Source organism: Epinephelus moara, chromosome 21 (genome assembly GCF_006386435.1).
Source record: "Epinephelus moara isolate mb chromosome 21, YSFRI_EMoa_1.0, whole genome shotgun sequence".
NCBI lineage: Eukaryota > Metazoa > Chordata > Actinopteri > Perciformes > Serranidae > Epinephelus > Epinephelus moara.
The window spans coordinates 4,346,634-4,367,154 of record NC_065526.1 but is presented as its reverse complement, the minus strand read 5'-3'; the positions used below and the strand labels follow the sequence as shown (position 1 = coordinate 4,367,154).

The window sequence follows — 20,521 nt, the reverse complement described above, 5'->3', positions numbered from 1 at the left end:
AACATATTTTGTAACCTGGGCTGTAAGCTGAAATGCTTTGCAGATGAATACATACTGTAGCTCCAGCCTGCAACCCCCCCCCCAAAACCACACAATGTCATTTTTATATTCATGTTTGTGCACAGGCACACGTTTGCTGTTTCCGCCTGCTTCCAGTATTTATGCTAAGCTAACATCAGAGCATGATTGGTAATCACAGGGTCGGCTGTAGAACAAATGAGACAATGCGGAAACAGGTTTACAAGTTTCCCTGACGTGTGATTACAATACAGATAAAAACTCCATGTTCCATGTGCATTTTAATATTTTTCGTAACCCTGAATTTTGATCAAGGGTTATGCAGCCTGTAGTAAAACATGCATTTAGGCAAATATTTGTGTTACAGAGCATCTTTGTCCAAATGTGCTCCTTTAAATGCATCTTCTGTAGGTATGCATGCTTTAAAACATCCATGTGAAGTTTTGGAGTTGTGTCGGGGTCTGAAGCAGAGAGCTGCAGCAGCTGAAGCAGTCTGTGGTGCGGCTGCAGATCGGTTCAGTAACACTGTGATAACGCAGAGCTGTTTTAAAATGGAGGTCAGTGTGACACAGGAGGTGGAACTGTGTTGTCGCCCCAGGCTGGATTCAAAATGGAATACTATGTCTGTCTGTGTCCTGTGAAAACCATGTTCCTCCTCCAAATGTCAACTTTTAGGAACAAAGAACGAGTGCCGCTAATGCCAAGTGATGCTTTTTTGATTTTTTTGTCGTTCTGGCCAAGTTTATTTTTACAGGCCAGTATCACATACAGTGTGTCAGTGGGTTTACAGCTCCTGAATGAGCCCACGCTATTTAGTGTTTTCAAAGACGATGGGTTTCCCTTTTGGTGCTGTTTCTTTTTACACAGAAATATAATTATGCTTTTCCTTATTTAGTCACATATTTAATGTTCCAGTGTCAGATGTTTGTTTCAAATGTGGCCCAAGTTTCAAATAATGAGGTAAACGTATATAAAAGTAATTCCTGTGAGGAAAATAACTCAGACTCATGTCAGCTTATGACTCCATCTGCTTCACTACTGCAAGTGTTTATGTTACATACACTGCTACATGTAGCTACATGCTAACATCAGGTAAACTTGGTGATTTTTCACAGTACAAAGTGCAGCTCATTTCCCCGCTGTAGTGATGGTGCAGAGACAGCGAGATACAGAAAACGTGGAAACACTGATGCTAAAGCTGAGCGTTTCAGACAGAGGGCTCATACCCTGTGTCCCTGCACAGAGAGTATGAAAAAAAAAAGTGTTTTTGACTGATAAAGCATGTAAACATGCCCCCAGTAGAAACCCAAAACCATGATCCACACTGGTCTTGGCTGTAGCTGCTGCAGTGAGCATGGCAGTTTTAGTGGTTTAGTAGTGGGAGAAGTCAAGAGGTGTGCTGAAGCTTAGCTGAAGCTGCGGTCTGCAAGTTATGGAACATAACAATAAGGTCCCAAATAAAATAACCGGAATGCATTCTTTAAAGCCAAGAATGTTCACTTTGCTCATTGATTCGATGCACAGGCGAGAAACTAAACGCAGGAAGAAGGTCCAATCTGCTGAAATATCAAAAAGGAAACATACCTTCCTGGCTGCTAGTCTAGGTCAGACCTTTATTAATTCTCCAGCTAGCTGCTAACAACTGTTGATTTTGCTCATATGCATCCCAGTATGCACAGTGCACCTGTCTATGGGAGCAGTTTAACTTCAACCTGCGGCGCATGTCTCGTAGTTGTGGCAGAGCGAGGTCAGATCATAGGCCCACCACAAACACACCAGTGCATGTGCGGTAAGAAGACAATCTGAACTCCAGCAGGGAGAAAATTCACGAGCCCATGTGGCGATCACATCTTCAGTCAGTTGACTAGTGTGGGTGGTCATGCTCTCTGCAGTCTTGTTCACACGACCATCACCTGTAGATTATTTTCCATGTTTTCTGCACACAAAATGGCCGCGAACAAAAACTCCCATCAGTAAACCCTTGCTGACATGATCTTTATTAACGCCTCTATATCTGGTTCTCCCATCCTGAAACCAAACTGTAGTGCTCCTGCAGCTCCTCCTGCTTTCTGCTGTCAAGTTGATTTTCCATTGGACATGGAAGGGTAGTGAGTGCGTCCTAGCAGGACGGGGAGTCGGCTGGTGACAGCTTTAACCTTTAACGTGTCATCTTGGATGGCAGGGACACAGAACCTGCCAGGCCAAGCTCACCACTGCTCCGAGGCCAGGGACTTACTGAGACCCCAGGACCTCATGGAGGACTCCATCTGCCTGACCACAGAGAACAGGAGACAGGGATTACAATCTGACCGGCAAAAAATGGTCAACGGAAATCAGAGATCATACAAAGAGAGAGAAGAATACAATGTCTGGGTGCTATTTACACAGGCCTCTTCAGTCTGGACAAAACTAATGTGTGTCAGGACAAAGAAGAGCTCCATCATATCACAGTATGTGCTAGAAAAATTAAAAACCAAATACATTCAGGCAAAGATGGGACCACGTCATTGTTTTTCAAGTCACAAGTAAGTCACCATGTAGTTTTGTACGCAGACTTTTGGTATCAATTTTTCCAACTGGTGCTCAAAACATGAGCTTAGTTCAAAGTTCAAGTTTAGCTCAGTCAGCTGTCTCAGACTCTCAACATCCCTCCATGTTGAGTTTCAGATGCTCCCATGAGGGCGGACGTTTAGCCTCCCAAAATGCAGCACATAGCGTTACAGATTGTCTTTGTCCGGTCTGCTTTTACTAATCTTCACAAGCACTGACCCTTAATGTCCATGATTTACCCGTGTGTGTGTGTGTGTGTGTGTGTGTGTCTGTGTGTCTGTGTGTGTCTGTGTGTGATACCGGATGCTGTGTGTTATGTATTTGTCTGTTTTGTTGTACTCATGACTTCTTTCTGTATCTCAAATTACCTCTCCGGGAGATTAAAGTTTTACCTCACCTTACATTTACCTTAGTTCGTGATGGTTCTCTCCTGCCACTTAATTGGATGCTGTTGGATTGAATTGAGTGTTGAATGAATGAACATGGAATGAATAGCATTAATGTTAGTGGTGTACCTGATAGACAACAGACTTTTTAGTTTCTGAGTTTGGGTGAAGAAATCAAGTATTTAAGTCAAAAGGTTCAGGTCACAAGTCATTGGTACCAAGGTCCAAGTCAAGTTTTAAGTCCCTTTTGATTTTCCCAAGGCCAGTCTAAAATATTTAAATTTGTGATTTAGTCCAACTCGAGTCCAAGTCAAGTGACTCGAGTCTGCACCTCTGCATTCAGGGTTTAACTTTGTTAAATAAAATTCTACAATTTTAATCAATTCAGTTTCAGATTTGGAGTTAACTACTACTGAACTTTTTCTTTCAGTACTACATACTGCATTGAGTTATATTGATCTTAAGAAAAGTCTTCTTTATTAGGCAGATTTATTTGTATAGCACATTTCATACACCAGGGCAATTCAAAGTGCTTTACAGAGCAATAAAGTATAAAACGTAATAAATAGATTTACAATAAAAGAGTGAAGAGAAAAAATATATAAAAGTTAAAACTAAACGATTTACAATTTAAAAAATAATACCATTAAAAATAGCAAAAGTGCAGAGATAAAATAAAAAGTTTAGAAATAAGTTTGCAGTCATTACGGGTTGGGCTAGGCAGTGTAAAAAATGAATGTTTTTAGTTTTGACTTAAAAAATTGGTCAGATTAGTAATCAATTATTAATTAATAAATAAATAATAAAATAAATTGATAAGAGCGCAAAAATGCAAAAATATTGAGCGACTACGAGCGACACCGATCACAGATACTCAAATGACACATTGTTATTATGACACACTGATTATTGCAGGTTTAAACATAAATAACACATACACATTTGTATAATTGTAAAGAAAGAAGGTTCCAGCTGAGAGAAAGATAGCGAAGGCACATCCACAGACTGAAACAGAAAGAAAAATAATCCCAGGAGAGAGAGAATCGAATTTAGACACGTCAAAGAAAATACAACAAAAGACAGAGTGGCTGCAGAGAACGGAGAAGAAGCAATTTGGAGCATTGAAATTACACACCCAGGACAGAAAACACTGCAGGTGAAGCAGACGAGACTGAAGACATGGACAGGAGGGAGGCCGGAGTGATGATGGAGGGATGATTGCAGAGAGAAGAAAGTGTGAGGCGGGTAGTCGGGGAAAAGAGAGCAAAGCCGAGCAGTGGCGTTGGTGTGTGGGCGTGACAGATGAGTCGCCAGAGAGAGAGAGAGTTTGAGAAGAAATCTGAGGAGAAGTCAGCCATCTGTTCCTGCAGAGAGTCCTGCTCATCTTAAACCACTTTGCCACCTTACGACTCGATAGACAGGAATTTGATTGTCGATTAATAATGTTTTATAAATACTTCTTTACTGAACGCCGCTGTTGGGTGATCAATCATGTGTTTTGTGAACTCAGCAGCTTGGCGGGTTGAGGGATTGGAGAGTCGGTGGGTAGGGGAGGCAACTGCTGAATGCAGTGGAAAAAATAGGAGGAAAAAGTGCAGGTGGTGTTAATCTTGTGCACTCTCAGGGAAAATAAATGGACCTTAGAAAGATGCATTGAGTTTTCACTGAGGTCTGTAAAGATTGCATTTAAAAACAGGGTGAGTGCAGATTCTTAAACGAGTCTCAGTAGTGTGTAAAAATTGTCTGATAATGCGACTCATTATACTGCCCAGTCTCCCCTCCCTAAATCACAGAATAGGTCATTTAGAAGTGCCTTAAAAGAAACAATGCAATGTGATCTCACAGAAATATGTCGCACTGGTATCCTTGCCAAAAAGCCTATGGGATTTTCCCATTGGATTCTGTGTTACTGCCGAAAATAAGCTCTGTGGCAAACAAACATTTATAATACTTGCATGTTTGTTCAGAAGGATAATCTTCACTAATGAACACTAGTTTAATGATTTTGAAGCCTAAATGCAATCACCAGCAATAACAAGCTAACGTTAGGCTATAAACACACCACACTACTGTCTCATGAAATAATGTCATCACTATAACACGACTGTAAAGCCGTGTTATAGTGATGAAGTTCTGTAGTTTCATTTAGCCACTTGTTAGCAACCAGCTTTTTTAAGACATGTAGAAGCTTCAAAGTTCATGAGTTGGGTATTGGGTAACGTAAAAGTTTCTGCTGCTGTCAAGTACCGCCGCTTTGTCAGTGGACCTACACGTCTAAATGTGGCGCCCTAGGTACCCTCCTGCATTTGTTCTAGACGTTCAGGGACAACGTGCCAGTTAATGTTTGTTACAGCATACAGTGTTGTTCAAAATGAACTTACAGCGTAGATATAACACTTAGTTTTTAGGTCTGCTTCCTTAGTTTTAGGAAACAAAAGCATGTGATTAGGTTTAGAAAAAAAACCCATCATGGTTTGGCTTACAGTTCACACAGCGGGCTCCCAGGTGAGAGTCCGGTGTTTGTTTGACCCACCCACCTCCCCTCCCTATACAGACGTTCTCGATCTTTATATTGTGGTAGTTGCTGACGGCATAACAAACAGGCTGAATAGTCACCTCCTCCTCAACAACACCAAGACGAAGAAGCTCATCTTTGACACCTGGCATTCAATAAACTCTCCACCCCTCATTGCCCCACCACCATCAACAGCCAACCAGTGGAGATGGTGGAGAGCTTTAAGTACCTCTGCATCATCATGGACAATAAACCAAGCTTCAATCAGGACACCACAGACATCCATAAACACTGCCAACAAAGACTCACAGTCAAACCCCACCTCCTGCTCCTTCTTTTTTGTAGCATTATTGAACCAATCCTCCTGTATTGCACCACCTGCTATCTCACCATGCTCACCTTCACCAAGAGAAACAGCCTCCTAAAAAATCACTAATATATCTTCCAACATAATTGGCTCCCCACTCCTAGCCTGTCAGACCTCACTGACACTGCAACCACTTGCAGAGCACTGACATTAGCACACAACCTCCTCAATCCATGCCTCCTCCTGACTCACTTTGGGAGCAGTTTTGTGCCCTCAGCCATTGTTGCCTTCGACTTGTACTGTGTTACTGTGATTTTCTTGCTGTTTCTATCCTGTGTGTTGCCCGTTCTGAGTGTTTATTTGAACAGACTTTGAAAGGAAATTTCCTCTATAGATAAATCTTAAAATCTCTGAAGTGTAACTCTGAAAAGAGATGCAGACGATTTTGTGCAGGGCCAGAAATTAAAAGAGAAATTTACGAATGTCAGGTGGAGTCTGTCAGGCTAATAGCTTAACAGAGGAATAGGAGGTTTCCAAACAGCAGATCAACCTTGGTCACTGATTTCACAGCGATTGGGATCAGGGATTGACACGGTTAGAAGATTAGCTTTTTATAGCTGTAACAATGAAGCTGTGTCTAAAAGGATTGAGACACTTGATTCCAAATCCTTGTGAGTACGTTTGAAAGGTCAAGAAATCCATTTAACGCCATTAATTTAAAGATGAAACGATAGGGGTAATGTCTTTAGGTGCAATGGCAAGTTAAAATTAGTTTCAACATTGGACATTGACTTGTTGACTCATTGCTCATAGCTGATTGTTTTTTTCCTTAGGGCTCTGTAGGTTTCACTGTTTGCTGATTGGCACTTTAAAGCTGTCTGATTCAGGAACTTAATTTTCAGAGTAATTATAAGGCCTTTAAATACCCCTTTCACCTAATTTTTACACACTTCAGGTCAGTAGACTTGAGGTTTTCCTCGGCACTGATACCATCGTCCATATAAAGTGATGCTGGGAGTTCACAGCTGGCAGATCAGACTTCCTTTTGTGCTTCCCTGACTGCAGTGTGCAGGTTAAATTAAGTCTTTTGTGCACCCCAGGGCATTTTCTCCAGGTTGTCTCGGCCCTGCCCCAGCTCTTCAAACACTAAAACCACACGCCCAGCAGTGAGAAAGCGTGCCTTTGGTTGAAAAGAAGCCATTGTCTGCTCAGATGATTGTGAGTCATTGTACTGGCAGCACAAGCCGGGAGTCAAATGATGTGATGTAGCGGAGAGACCTCCATTGTGGCCCGTATAAAGCTGCGGCAGGAACGGCGGCCCTGGCAGATACCGACTGTTGGACATTCAGGGGAGTTTTGCATGAATAGTGGAGTAATTCAGTCGGTGGCAAGGAGGTGATTAGCATTTTGAGTGGATTCACCGCCGGCTCTGTTCCATTCACAGGGCGAATCTGTGAGTAGCCAGCAGAGTCTCTCAGTGGTCTGGTTTGTTTGGGAGGAAAAGGTCACGTCTGCCTTCACAGACGTTTTGACAGATTTCACATTTACAGATGGACAAATGGATGATTTTGGTGCCAGACACATAAATGAAGGAGAATCTCAGGATATTGTGAAATTAGTCCATCGAAATCACCACGAAAAAATATGTTTTGCATATGCTGACTTCTCATTTCATATCATTCAGTTTCTGTTTCATTTTGAAACAGATTTTTATAAGAGCAAAAATTTAGCAATTTAGTAATATTTATAATCTGAGATGTGTACATTGCAAAGTGCCATGCATACCAGTTAAAGACTTCTGGGCTTGTTTAGAGACCACACATATTCAAGTTTTTTGTATTACTCATACCTTTATAAGTCATTGTATGTCGAATACCCCCAAAAGTAGGACCCATAGAGATTACAAGAGAATGAAACCTTCTTTAAAATAAATAGCTTCTTCCCAAAATGCACAATTTACTGTGTGAGAAACTGAAAATGAGAAACCAAGGAGGTTTCTGTTTGCTTTTTAGTCAGCAGTATAAGGCAAATGCTTTCTAAATTACATAATATAGGATAAGACAAAAAAGAACAGTTTAGAATAACCATCATTGAACATAACACATTAAATTAAAAACAGTTTCATATGTATCATATCGACGTTTGTAAAGTGATGTAGTATATGAGCTGACTTTTTCATCTCAAGGTATAAAGGGATGGTGGATGGCATGACATCTAGGAAAGATGACTGCCAACTTGCAGACTGTTTGAGACGAACAAAAAACAAAAATGGTTGTTTTTAAGTGACTAGTCGCTGCTTTTAAAGGGAGGATTGTGCCTATTTGTAGACAGTTAAAAGTGTTTTAAAAATCAATTTTCGGATATCACAGATGCTTTGCATAGATCCAAGGAAAGACTGTTACACCAGTGACAACATTTAAATCAAGGCATGGATTTTATTTCTTATCACTGTGATGCATTTTGGATTATTTTCACTATACTCATGAACTGCTGCGCATAGTTGAATGCATGGAAGAGATCTGGCACATGTTCACATGACTGTCACTTTGTGCTCTCTGAGGTCTATCTAGTCATGAACCTAAGCTTGTTGCTTTTTAAGGACAGTAAATGTACAAATATTTAAAGACTGGAAATAAGATATTTTTTTCTACAGCGGATACAGCAGTTTGGATATTCAGATGCGGAATTGAAAACATTCACAGCACATTTTTTCTGGCTTTTCCTAATGAGCACAAGAGACTGCCAAGTTGTTTCTGGCAGTTTGAAGCATCAACATGCAGACTTCATATTTCAAACAACAAATTGTACCGTTCTGGAGTCTTTGCTCTTAATAAGCCTGATTTGTTGTGGTATTGAAGTCCTCTCCCCCATGGAGCAGACAGATGGTGATATCCATGAAAAAAAAGCTTCAATTGAAGGAGAGAGCCAGAAATCTGCAGGTGTGTGTGTGTGTGTGTGTGTGTGTGGTGAGCCTGCCTCCACACAGTGCTATCTACAGTACCTGTTCAATGACTGTTTACCTACAGGTCTTAATCACATGAAACACATTGTTGTCCGTTCACACAGCTCTACGGATCCATTGATTTCATTCAGTTTGCTCGAAAATTCTTTGCTGATGATGCGATGTTTTACATGGTACACTATCTGCAACCATTTGGACACTGCTCCTAGCTTTGCCATATTTTCTGATTATTTAAGTACATTTCAGTCAACCTGCTCATATAGAATGAGTTCATTATTAAAGGATCATTTCACCTAAATTACATATAAAACAATTTCTCTCCTACACATCGTGGTATCGATTCAGGCGTACAATTTTGGTTTATTTGCCCATCTTGATAATGGATGTTTTCCAGATACGTTCATTATGGACATTTCTGGGTTTTTCCAGACATGTTTGTTGAAATATTTCTTCACTATGCTGATGAAAAAGAAACATAATTTGTTTCCCTCAAAACTTTCTTGAGTGTAACTGTTATAGGTTTGCAAGGAGAGAAATCTTAAAATATGTAAAAATGAAACCAAAATGATCTGCACAGCTGAATGCCACCGGGAGTAAGGATGTACATGTTTTTAGTAATTTGAATGCACTGAAGTTGTGCAGATGCGTACAGAAAGTGTATTTGGCATCAAAAACCGTGTCACTCCCCATCAGGATAAACAAAGATCAGCACTGAGGAGATTTAGGGGGTGATGCACATGGACAAGTCTTATTATTATGCTGCCCAGAGGGCCAAAATGTAATAAATAACAATTAAAGCTGCAAGCAGCGCTGAACAGCCCCTCACATCTTCATGCATTTGGGGGTCCAGGCAGGACAACGACTGCTGGGCTTTTCATTTCTGTGAAAGTCAGACACTGCATGCAGGAGTGAGACGGAATATCCTTGTAGAGCGTGGGCGCTGAAATGACCTATTTCAAATTTTGTACCACTTACTGTGTCTATTATGTGGTGCTTGAGAACACTCTTATTATATGTCATGTTGGTGTAAATCAGTTGTAGACCAAACCATGGACATTTCATGCAAATCAAAAGGTAATTGTCTGACAAGGCTTACTTCCTGTTGCCAAAAGGTGGCGCAGTCACAATGACACCTCATTTGCACGTTGATGCCTTCAGGCCTGGAGCCTTATACAAGAAATGAAAATTGGGGCAGATTAGACGAGCAGGTTAGAAGTTAGAATAACTTCCTGTTTCATGGCGAATAAGGCGTAGCCATGGCAACATCATTCAATGTAAACTCACACAAATTAGAGGTGGATCTGGTCACCCTTCGGGGAGTATTATGCCAAACTATAAAAACATGATATATTCTGTTATCAGTAGGTAGAATGGACATTGTATGCTCAAGTTACAACAACTTAATTGTTTATAGCAAGATGGCCGCCACGCCACACCATTTGATGAAAATTACAATGTTCATCAGAAAGCATAAAACATGTCATTTCCTGTTGCCAGTATTGGGCGCGAGAACTCTAATGTAGATGTGTTCAGGATGGGACTCTTATCAAACGTGTGAAGTACAGGGGTGCCTGGACAATGTACCTTGGAGTTACAAATTCACTTCCTGTTTGTTGGCGAAACATGTAAGTTTGATGCCTTGCTACAGTCACACGGTTCGACGAAAAGTCAAGCTTTTGATAACTTTTCATATGGAAGGTATTTAGATGGTACAGACAAAATTTGAAGTCTATCAGATTAAATCTCTTGGAGGACTCTGTCCAAAAATTGACCAAAATTACATGGAAAATTCAAACTTCATGTTGGGTTAAGGGTATGGCTCCGGGAGACTTTTTTGTATGTCTTGGTATGTTACATGTGCCTAGCAAGTTTCATACATGCAAGTGAGGCCAGCTTCGGGCTGTTTCGTAGAGATTCTGTAGGGGCGCTACCGAGCCAGTTTTTGAAATCAGTGTGTGACCCAAAAAATATCTAATTTTTCACCACGTCTGATATGTGGGCAAAGTTGAAGTTTTTGAGCATGTTTAGCCACTCCAAATAGTGATTTATCTCTCAGAAATATAACAATAATTTCTTGCATTTCAAGAGGCTCCTCGCTCCATTTGGTGCTTGGGCCCTTGAAATAAAAATACTAATAAAAAAAGTTGTGTTTTTTTGCAAATCATGAACTTGACCAACTTGATCTTTCCACTTGACCAAGATGGCACAGTAACTGATCATTGAGAATGAATATGAGAAGTCTAATTTATTACATGAGTATCATGCAAAAAGCATTAAAATGTATTACTACCATCTCTGTAAGGTGTGAAGTCAATTAGCCAAGGAACTTAAAATGCTATTTGATAGGAGTGTTGTCTCAGTAACATTTTAATTTCCTCTTGCTCTTGGCATGTCAGCTGTGGAAGCACTTTTTCATGCATTTGAATTAGAAGTTCTTGATCTGAGAGGTGAGAGACGATATGTGTTGAGAGTTTCTGTGGTCCGCGTGGATGGAATATACGTCTACGTTTGTGTCTTGAATTTCTACAGTAAAGGCTTCAGCATCTTTCTCAAGATGAACATTACAGATTTCTGACTTATGTTTTCATTCACTTTTCTTCCGTGTAGCGTTTGAACCCACGTGACTGTTTCCTCTCCTCATGTTTAAATAAGCTTTGCCTGCTCTGAAAGAAGAAAACATCACGCTGGGAGGCTCTCTGAGGAGCATGTGCTTCGGTTTGAGCGCATGCATCAAAAATGCAAAATGGGAGATGTTTTTTCATAAATGCATGGCTACTGCATATCATTTCTATGACCATTTTCTTTTTCTTGGTCTCTTCCTTTATGAAAGCTCATGCAGAGATGTCAGATCCTGCACCTGCTGTCTCGTACAGAAAAGTCTATAGCCTGACAGGCAGCTGGTGTAAAAAACTGATTCAGTTTTTCCACAAAGAGAGGCTGCTCTTCATCAAAAATCATTCTCTGAAGAAGAGCGTTGCTTGAAGCATCACTCACTCATTGGTTGTGATCTTTCATTTATTTCTATCGAGAGCTTCCAGTGTGCTCAAAGACATGATTTTTGCAGTTCTTGCATTTGGTTTATTGTTTGGTTTATTTTTGTGGTATGAGCTTGTTTCTTATTGTGAATGAATGGTGGCTTCAATAGTGCTGAAATTCTTTGCTTCCCTTTTTCTTTCAGAGGCCAGAGATCCAAAATGGGAGGCAAGCTCAGCAAAAAGAAGAAGGGATACAACGTAAATGATGACAAGGCCAAAGACAAGGATGCTAAAGCAGAGGGGGCATCTGCTGAGGAGAGCGAAGCACCGAAAGACAACAAAGACGAGGCCCCAGCTGCCACCGACACTAAGGAGGTAGCGAACGACACAGCGGCCAAGGAGGCGCCGGCAGCAGACGCTGCTGCGCCCAAAGAGGAGGATAAGAATGCCACTCCGGCCGCAAAGGAGCCCGAGAAACCTGCTGCCAACGCTGAGCCGAAAACAGAGGCGCCCAAGAGCGCAGAGCCCGCCAAGGCCGAGGAGAAACCAGCTGCAGCCGCCCCGGCCAAAGAATCGGCCCCTACCGCCAAGGAGCCCGAGGCTAAGGCCGCGGCACCTGCAGCTGAGAGTAAAGATGAGGCCGACGCCAAAAAGACTGAGGCCCCCGCGGCACCAGCAGCCAAAGCCGAGGCGGCCCCCGCTGCCTCCCCTGACCCCAAGCCCACAGAGGCGGCGGCGGCTCCCGCACCGGCGAAGGAGGCCGCCGCAGCCCCTAGTTCAACACCAGCCGCCGAGCCTCCAGCCAAGGAGGCGAACGCCACAGAGGCACCAAGCAAGGATCAAACCGTAGCAGTTCAAGATTAATGGACAGCTTCTTTTCGGAAATGAAAAAATAAAGTACCTAACTCAACGACGATGACGATTAAAAAAAAATGAAAATGAAATTAACTAGCCCACCCATATTATGATAATAACAATAATAATAATAATTGTAATGATAATGATTTGTTGATTGAGGAGGACTGGAGCAACCACCTGGAGAAGTTTCCCACCGCTGCAGATGATTATTGCTATTATTATTGTTATGTTTTATTCTATTTTTTTCTGCTGTAGTATTTGAACTTTGATACGAGTCTGTGTCGGCCATACGCCTCGCCATCCCTCATCCATCATCCCTCTCCCTCATACGGTCAAGAGGTTTAACCCGACTCCCATCTCAGCTCACAGTAGGCCTGCGTTCAAACATCCACCTGCACCTTCTGCTCTGTGGACGGCACAAAATTTGGGGAAACAGGACTGAGGGAAGGAGGGGGTTTAAGAAATCACTTTACCAGCTGGGTACGTCCACTCTTCAGCTCTCCCCCTTCCACTCATCCTCCTCTTCAGTGTATCATGCTCTCGACTTTAGCCTCAAGTTTTTCATTGCCGTGGAATTGTGGCTGCACCCTTTTTTAACCCATCCTCCCCCAACTTTTTGGTATCGTTGGGTTGTGTTGCTATCAATTTTCCTCTTGTGGTTACACACCACTTTTCCTGTACGGCAAGAACTGATAAGAACCTTTAAAGGGAGGTTAAATTTATGGTGAGGACTGAGAACACTCCGTCCTTCTAAGACATTTCGGAGGTTGACAAAAAAGGCTGGCTTTGCAGAGCAAAACACATTCTTAGACGTATAAAACAGTCGTAGGAATTTTTCAGATAAACTTCTAGATTTTGTACTGAAACCCTTAGGTATATTGTAAGTGAACTAAGTGGTTTTTTAACATTTGTAATACACTTATAAAATCTGCAGAGCCTCGCTGGAAAGATCTCCGCGGTGCTCTTAGAAAGTCTGAGAGAAATCTCTGATCCTCCGTCCAAATCTGATGACAAATTTTAGAAGTTTTTTGTTTTAAAAGACATATCTACTGCTGACCGGGGTGAAACAGATTTTACAATCACGTCTCAGAGGTAGTTTGATCCTGCTTAGACAACCAAGTTGGTGACATTTGCTGCATCATCAGGAGACGTCCGGAGTTCAGCTCTTTTCTGTGATTGCCTTCAGTTTCTGGACTGTAGAACTTGAGTCTTTCACTTACTTAAGATAAAAATGTAGGCATACTTACACATACTGTAAGTAAAAGTCCTGCATTTAACTTAAGTGAAAGGTTAGCCACTAAATATACTTAAGAAGTGAAAGTATATTGTAAAAGTATATTGATATAGTGGACAGTGATGGAAGGTGTGAACATGAGCTTATCACAAGTTAGATTTGTAAAGAAATTAAGAGCAATTTCTGGAATTTTGGAATTAAATTTGGAAATTAAATAATTAAAATTGGAAACTTTGGGGGATTTTCCTGTTTCCAGACCAGTTAAAGCATTACATGCTCATACATAGTTAAAAAACCCTCCAAACTCTTTATGTATATGTACTCAGATGTTGGAGTTTGCCATTTGTCTGGCAATTTTATGCCCAGTTATAACAAATTTGTCAACAAAGGCAAACCAGCAGATCGATCTGAAGTTGGCATTCATAATTACCCTTCATATGATTATAGCGGAAACATAAAGCAGTCTGTCCTGTGGAGTGAGCGTGGAGTGAGCGTCCCCACTTTGGTATCTAAGCAGGTAAAAAACACCACAGACGAGATCATGTACCGGCTGTTCGGCTCAGCAGTCTGATCCCATGGAGGACAGGAGGGGTGAGATTTCTGTGAACGATCATCAGCAACCTACTCAATCTACTGTGGTCCATGTCCCTATGGCAACCGTACACCACACTATCATTATGGGATGGAAAAGCCTTGCACATGAAAAGGGAGCTTCTGATTTTGTCATTTTCATCCATCATGCATTTTCCTTTACTTTTCCTGAATATATATCATGTATGTGTACATGTGTGCAGAGACAGAAGAAAAGAGGTAAATCTTTGACTCAAGTAAAAGCAATATTACTAGAGAATACTCTGTGGCAGTAGAAAGAGTTTGTATCTCTAGTTTTGGGGATTGTTGTGCTTTAGGATCAGCAGGAAGGAAGGACGCTGTTATAAGAGCAGAATAAAGAGAGGAAGGAAAGAAGTTGTGATGGACTGGAAGGAAGAACGGAGATACACAAGCAAAGACAGAGGAAATGAAGAAGAGAGAGGTTAACAAGAAAGGAAAGATTGTAGGACAAAAAATATCAGAGCAAATATTACGAACGGTCAGACAGACTAAATATTTGAGGGTTTTACGTAATAGTAACAGTTGCGTAAGATACCAGCACCCTTACATTGTACTTATCTTCAGTGCTTGAGTCAATGTACTTTCCTTATTCCACCTTTGCATATATGTAGGTATATATCTATATATTTATTCATCTCAGCCATCCATTTGCCAACTTTTCTGTTTCATCTGACTGACACGCAGCGTTTTCCTCCCAGCACTTGTCAAACCGTAGCAGAAACAAACACTCGAGGAGCGTTGTGTGTCACTCGGTTCACTTTTTCTTCCTCTCTTGACTCAGTAAATTGCATGTCCGTGGTTGGGTGAACCTGTAGTCCTGTCTTTTTGGTCAAGTGGAAAAAAAAAAATAAAAAAAATAATTTCTCAGTCTGCATCCATGGCAACTACAGTTGATATTTTCATTCCATGTCTCACCACTGCTATTTCCACACCACACGTTCATTCAAAAACAAAACAAAAAGATGATATGGAAATTGATGCATTCAAAATTATATGTACTTGTATAAATGGTGCAACAGTAATAAAATGTAAGAAATTGACTGAAACTCGAGGATTTTGTGCAAGTCAACTTTTTTTTCATGCACTCACAAGTAAAGAAAATATTGTGGATTCAAAACTCTGAGGCTCCAAACCCACGACTGAATACGTACATCTTAAAGAAGGCTCACAAATATGTGGTTAAATGTTAGGAGACGTCTCAGTAACTTCCTAAAACAGCTGTAGTGTAGTGTTACAGTTGTTGTTGTTTCACGTTACTCAGACAAGAGACAAGAGATCCTTTTCCAGAGGTGGATTAATCCATATTTTCTGCTCTAGTGAGTATTTCCAGGTACAGGACTGTTGTTTGCCTCCTGATAACAAACTCAGACAAGTGTGTGCCTCCATCTCAGCACCAAACATCAGATAGACAACTAGCTGTCCAACAAAGCGACAGTTACTATTTTTAAACCATACAAATACACTACAGTCTCAATAATATTACCCAGTGTATATTTTGACTGTGCACCTGTTTCCGCCGGCTGCATACTTTCAAGTGCACTCGGTAGTAAAAACCTCCTGAACATCACCTCTTTTTAAAGTGTGCTCTGCCCTGACTTTACCTCTCCTCTGTGGAAAGTGATTCACAACATTATTACACTTGAAGCACCTGGCAGGGTTCCAGCAGCACTCAGCCTCTCTGTCTCTGCAGCGTGAGACATTAATTCAGGGACAGACTTATTTTAATGATCCAAGTGTGAAATTTGGGTTAGATCAGTAATATTCATACTACACGCAGACACTGTTAAAAGAACACTAATCAGTTATCTGTAATGCAAGACAAAGTTTGTCTTTAATTTTCACTAAAGTGAGAAGGAGCCGCCATATTTCACACAAGGCTCGACTGCAGCAGGTGAGTCGAGGTGTCTCTACATTCGCTCTCTGTTTGCAGATTAAAGAAGCGATTTGAAAATGTCAACTTAAGCTCTGGGAAATCAGGATGAGCATTTTTCGCTGTTTCCTGACATTTTATAGACCGAACAATTGATCATTTAATCAAGATGAGTAAAATAAATAAATAAATCTGAGCATGGGTGTGTGAGATGCTGCACAGGAGTCATAAGGAAGAGAAACAGCAGGGAGCTCAGCTTATAAAGGCTGTAGGGCGAGGCCGAGCAGGTGAGCTGCATCAGCTAACGACCACCTGAAACAATGCCACAGGGACGTAATGCCTCACTCTGATTGATTGGTTTGTGAATGTGGGTAAAAGCAACCCACTCACCAGAAGAAAATACCTTTCATACATATCATATCAACATTTCTAAAGTGACATATAATATATGAGCTGACTTTGTCACCAGGAGGTGGAGTGAATGATGGAGGAGGAGACGCATGCCAAGCTGCAGACCAGAAACAGATTGGTTTTTAGTGAGACATCACTGCATTTCAGCAGCTGTTTAGTCACCAAACATGTGGACTGTTGCTGTGTTTCCAGCAGAGATGGTGCCACAAAAAGCTGTATTTTTTTTATACCGAGACATCACTGCTTTTCTTGGCAGGATAGTGGCACAAGAAGAGGTTGTCCTTTAATAAGGCATCGCTGAATTTCCTGTCTGGATAGAGAAATGGTTGTTTTTTTACTAAGACAACACAGCTTTTAGTCAGTTTAATGAGACATTACTGCATTTCAAGCTGAGGTAGTGCCACAAAAAGTGGTCGTCCTTTAACAATGCTTCAACACTGCTTCTGCTTTTCCTGACAGGATAGTGGCACAAAAAGAGATAGTGCCATGAAAGCGGTTGTTTTTTCAATGAGACATTATTGCGTTTCCAACTAAGAAAATGCCACAAAATACAGTTGCTTGACCAAGACATCACTGCGTTTCCAGCTACGATCATGCCACAAGAAGCTGTAGTTCTTTTTTTTTTTTTTACCGAGATATTGCTGCTTTTCCTGCCAGGATAGTGGCATAAAAAGAGATCGTCCTTTAACAAGACATCGCTAAATTTCCTGGTAGGAAAGTACTATGAGAAATGGTTGTTTTTCTATAGACAACACAGCTTTCCAGTCCTCATAGTGCCACAAAAAGTAAGTGGTTATTTTTTAGTGAGACATCACTGCATTTCTAGCTGGGATAGTGCCACAAAAAGTGGTTGTTTTTTTGTACCGAGACATTACTGTTTTTCCTCACAGGTTAGTGGCACAAAACGAGGTTGTCCTTTAACAAGACATCGCTGAATTTCCTGCCAGGATAGAGAAATGGTTGTTTTTTTAATGAGACATTACTGCGTTTCCAACTAAGAAAGTGCCACAAAATGCAGTTGCTTTGACCAAGACATCACTGCATTTCCAGCTGCGATCATGCCACGCGAAGCTGTAGTTCTTTTTTTTTGTTTTTTTTCTACCGAGATATTGCTGCTTTTCCTGCCAGGATAGTAGCACAAAAAGAGGTCGTCCTTTAACAAGACATCGCTTAATTTCCTGGTAGGATAGTGCCATGAGAAATGGTTGTTTTTTTAATGAGACATTACTGCGTCTCCAACTAAGAAAGTGCCACAAAATGCAATTGCTTTGACCGAGACATCACTGCATTTCCAGCTGCAATCTTGCCACAAAATTGCTCTTTTTTTTTTTTTTTTTTACCGAGACTGCTGCTTTTCCTACCAGGATAGTGGCACAAAAAGAGGTCGTCCTTTAACAAGACATCGCTAAATTTCCTCACAAAAAGAGGTCGTCCTTTAACAAGACATCGCTAAATTTCCTGGTAGGATAGTGCCATGATGACCCTGATGAAGGCCACAAGCTGCTGTGTGTCGGAGTGTTTTGACATTTTCCAGTGTTTCCTCACTCTCCATGCACCTTGTGAATCGGTGAAGTTGTGCCAGAAACCACTTTCTACTTAAAGGATAGTGCCATGAGAAATGGTTGTTTTTCTACCAAGACAACACAGCTGTCCAGTCGAGATAGTGCCACAAAAAGTGGTGATTTTTTAGTGAGACATCACTGCATTTCCAGCCGGGATAGTGGCATGAAATGTGGTTGTTTTTCACTGAGATATCGCTGTGTTTCCAGCGGGGACTGTGCCCCCAAAACCTAGTATTCAAAGCCAAAACATGATCTTTTCCTAACAATAACCAAGTGGTTATGGTTGTGCCTAAACGTGACCAAAGCATAAACGTAATAACGTACAAATGTAATGCATTTGTTATTTACAGAAGCGTACAATGCCAACATTTATTCTGGCAATAGGGTTGGCGATAGCAGACCTCACGTTGTGGGGATTTGGTCCTAACTTTCTGACACAGTCAGAATTTTGATGCAGATCAGTGGATCTTTTAAAATTCAATCTCATGTTTTAACTCAAGTTCAAGTCTCAAATCCATGGCTCTTGTATATGTAAAGGAAAAATGCATTAATATTTTATTTGTGATTTTAAAAAATGATTCCAGCTTCCTTGTGTGAGTATCACTGTGAATGAAATATCTTATGGACTGTTGGTCAAACAACAAAGCAAGTTGAAAACCAGATGTTGGACTCAGGGAACTTGTATTTTCAGTATTTTTTTCAAACAGTTTATAGATTAAATGATGGATCAAATAATCAAAAGATCAACTGATAAGATAAGTGAATGTACCACATTAGAGTTTTAAAGAGAAATGTCTTTCTTTCCCGTTTATAGCCACACATCGGTGGTGCTCAAAGGTAGCACTTGAAACAAAGTGGTGTGATGCTACTGGTCACACCGCTGACATACGGTGTGTGTCAGAATCACAGGATTGTTTGAGTTGACTGGGTTCATATGGATTACACACAGAGCACCCAAAGGCCCCCACACTGTTTTGTGGTGTTGGCAGCTGAGCAATAGTTTCGCTCCTCGTTATCACATGAAAAGAAAAAAGCAAAACAACGTCGAGGACACCAGAAAGAGGACAAATACAAAGGAACAAAGCCTCGCCAAGAGATCATGATTGATGTCTTTATCTTTTCCTCTTTCTCGTCGCACTCCCTCTCTCGCGGGGAGGGAAGGACAGTAAATCAAGGACTTAATCTCTCTGCTGTGATTTACACCTGTTCAAATGCCATTTCTCACCCGTTAATACCTTCCCCGTGCCTTTACTCAGGCCACAACAAGGCTAGATAAGATGTGAGGCTGCACAGAAGTAGGAACTGAATAGGATGTATTCCACAGTACGAACCTATAACACAATGCCTGAAAATGTAAAACTCCAGATAAAGCCAGCTGTGTAAAAGAGGCCAGACTAAACATGATGTGTCACATGAAGAAAGCTAATTCTGAGCTTGTTTTAACAAACCCAGAGAAGTATCCTGGTCGTTGGATTATCTCATGTCAGGTCTGATTTATTCAACAAAATTAAAACACATCTCAGCATTTCACCAAATGTTCTTGGCTGCTTGCCTTCATCAGATCTGATTTATTAGCAGGGGCAGAGAAAGTGTCAAGATATTTTACTGATATTTTAAGTACTGCTACTTTATAGACTATTTCCATTTTAACTAGAGGAAGAAATTACTTGTAAAGGGCATGTTGTCACCTCTGGTTGGCAGTGAAAGCCAGATTTTAAAATTGGGTGCAGCTACTCTTTAGGTGTACTTCAGTACAGTACAGTTTTAATTTTTTTGGGCGGGTCAGTTGGGGTCATGATTATTTACTGGGAGGGCTATGGACTTTCACTCAAATGCATAAATAAGCCGTGATGCAGTGGTGTCTTGGTAAGTATGCATACACAGCAGGCAATACAAGCGGGGACCGGGGGGGGGGGGGGGGGGCATCCCCCTTTGTAGCAGAATGACCAAAATGTGTCCCCCTCGTTAACCCGCCATAGCTCGCCACGTCCCAGTCCAGACCCAGACCCCATCCTATCCGGACCCAGACCTATAGCTTATAAATGATTAAGAATTAATACATTTTGATGGAGCGTTTTTCTTTTAACTGGCACCATAGAGTGTGCCAGTAAACCCGGAACTCCGTTAGCGCTTTTAGCACTTCCGGTTCTCTCGTCTAAAAGTCAATACGTTTTTTGAATGGGATTTTGGTAAAATGCCTCAAATAAGGTCTGTGGTTAACAAAAGCTTAAGCGAGTTTCAGGTTTTGTTCTACAACATAA

General features: G+C 41.1%; 2 protein-coding genes across 2 annotated transcripts in view; both read left to right on the top strand.

Annotated features, from left to right (window-relative positions):
* basp1 (brain abundant, membrane attached signal protein 1) overlaps window positions 1-13,131 on the top strand; it is a 76,198-nt gene extending 63,067 nt beyond the window's left edge. The window contains exon 2 of the mRNA XM_050074513.1: window positions 11,917-13,131. Within this exon, the coding sequence (XP_049930470.1) occupies window positions 11,933-12,577 (645 nt within the window). The 5' untranslated portion in view covers window positions 11,917-11,932 and the 3' untranslated portion in view covers window positions 12,578-13,131. The remainder of the gene's footprint in view (window positions 1-11,916) is intronic.
* efr3a (EFR3 homolog A (S. cerevisiae)) overlaps window positions 8,789-20,521 on the top strand; it is a 592,036-nt gene continuing 580,303 nt past the window's right edge. The window contains exon 1 of the mRNA XM_050074483.1: window positions 8,789-8,802. The gene's annotated coding sequence lies outside the window, so the exon portion shown is untranslated. The remainder of the gene's footprint in view (window positions 8,803-20,521) is intronic.